This window comes from Dipodomys ordii, unplaced genomic scaffold (genome assembly GCF_000151885.1).
Source record: "Dipodomys ordii isolate 6190 unplaced genomic scaffold, Dord_2.0 Scaffold35, whole genome shotgun sequence".
Taxonomy (NCBI): Eukaryota; Metazoa; Chordata; class Mammalia; order Rodentia; family Heteromyidae; genus Dipodomys; species Dipodomys ordii.
Genome location: NW_012267251.1, coordinates 11840293 through 11840937, shown reverse-complemented (window position 1 = coordinate 11840937; position 645 = coordinate 11840293). Strand labels below are relative to the sequence as shown.

At 73.3% G+C, this 645-nt stretch overlaps 1 protein-coding gene across 2 annotated transcripts in view; it reads left to right on the top strand.

The window, feature by feature from the left end:
• The first annotated feature begins 87 nt into the window (after positions 1 to 87).
• Positions 88 to 645, top strand: part of Eif2d (eukaryotic translation initiation factor 2D) — a 19059-nt gene continuing 18501 nt past the window's right edge. For both annotated transcript variants that reach the window (XM_013017424.1, XM_013017423.1), the window contains exon 1: positions 88 to 266. In XM_013017424.1, coding sequence (XP_012872878.1) covers positions 211 to 266 — 56 coding nt within the window. In that variant the 5' untranslated portion in view covers positions 88 to 210. The remainder of the gene's footprint in view (positions 267 to 645) is intronic.

The following is a 645-nucleotide window of genomic DNA, read 5'->3' as shown; positions in this document are numbered from 1 at the left end:
CTTCAGTTCCGATACCCGCCGCGAGGGGGCGGCGGCTGCGGCGGCCTCCGAGCCGCGCAGCCCGGGTTTCCAGCCGGGTTCTTTTCGCGGTCGGGCCTCCAACATGGCCGCCCCCAGGGCTGCGGGCCGGGGAGGCGCCGCGCTCTCACTTTCCTGACACTGCCTGGCTTGAGGCTTCTCTCGGACTCTCTCGGTCTAATCCAGGCAGACATGTTCACCAAGGCCTTCCGGGTCAAGTCCAACACGGCCATCAAGGGGTCGGACAGGTGAGGGAGAGGAGACGCGTGCTTGGACCACGAGCGCCCCCCCCAACTCTACGTCCTGGCCGGCCCAGGGTGGGTCAGCTGGGGGTCGGGGGCCCCGGGGAGCACGCCGGGGGCCGGGGGACAGGGGTCCCGGGGAGCACGCCGGGGGCCGGGGGACAGGAACCCCGGAGGGCACGCCAGGGGCCGGGGGACAGGGACCCCGCAGATCATGCCAGGGCCGGGGGCCGGGGGACAGGGACCCCGGAGGGCACGCCTGGGGCCGGGGGACAGGGACCCCGGAGGGCCGGGGACCCCGCAGATCATGCCAGGGGCTGAAGGACGGGGACCCCGCAGATCATGCCAGGGGCTGAAGGACGGGGACCCCGCAGATCATGCCAGG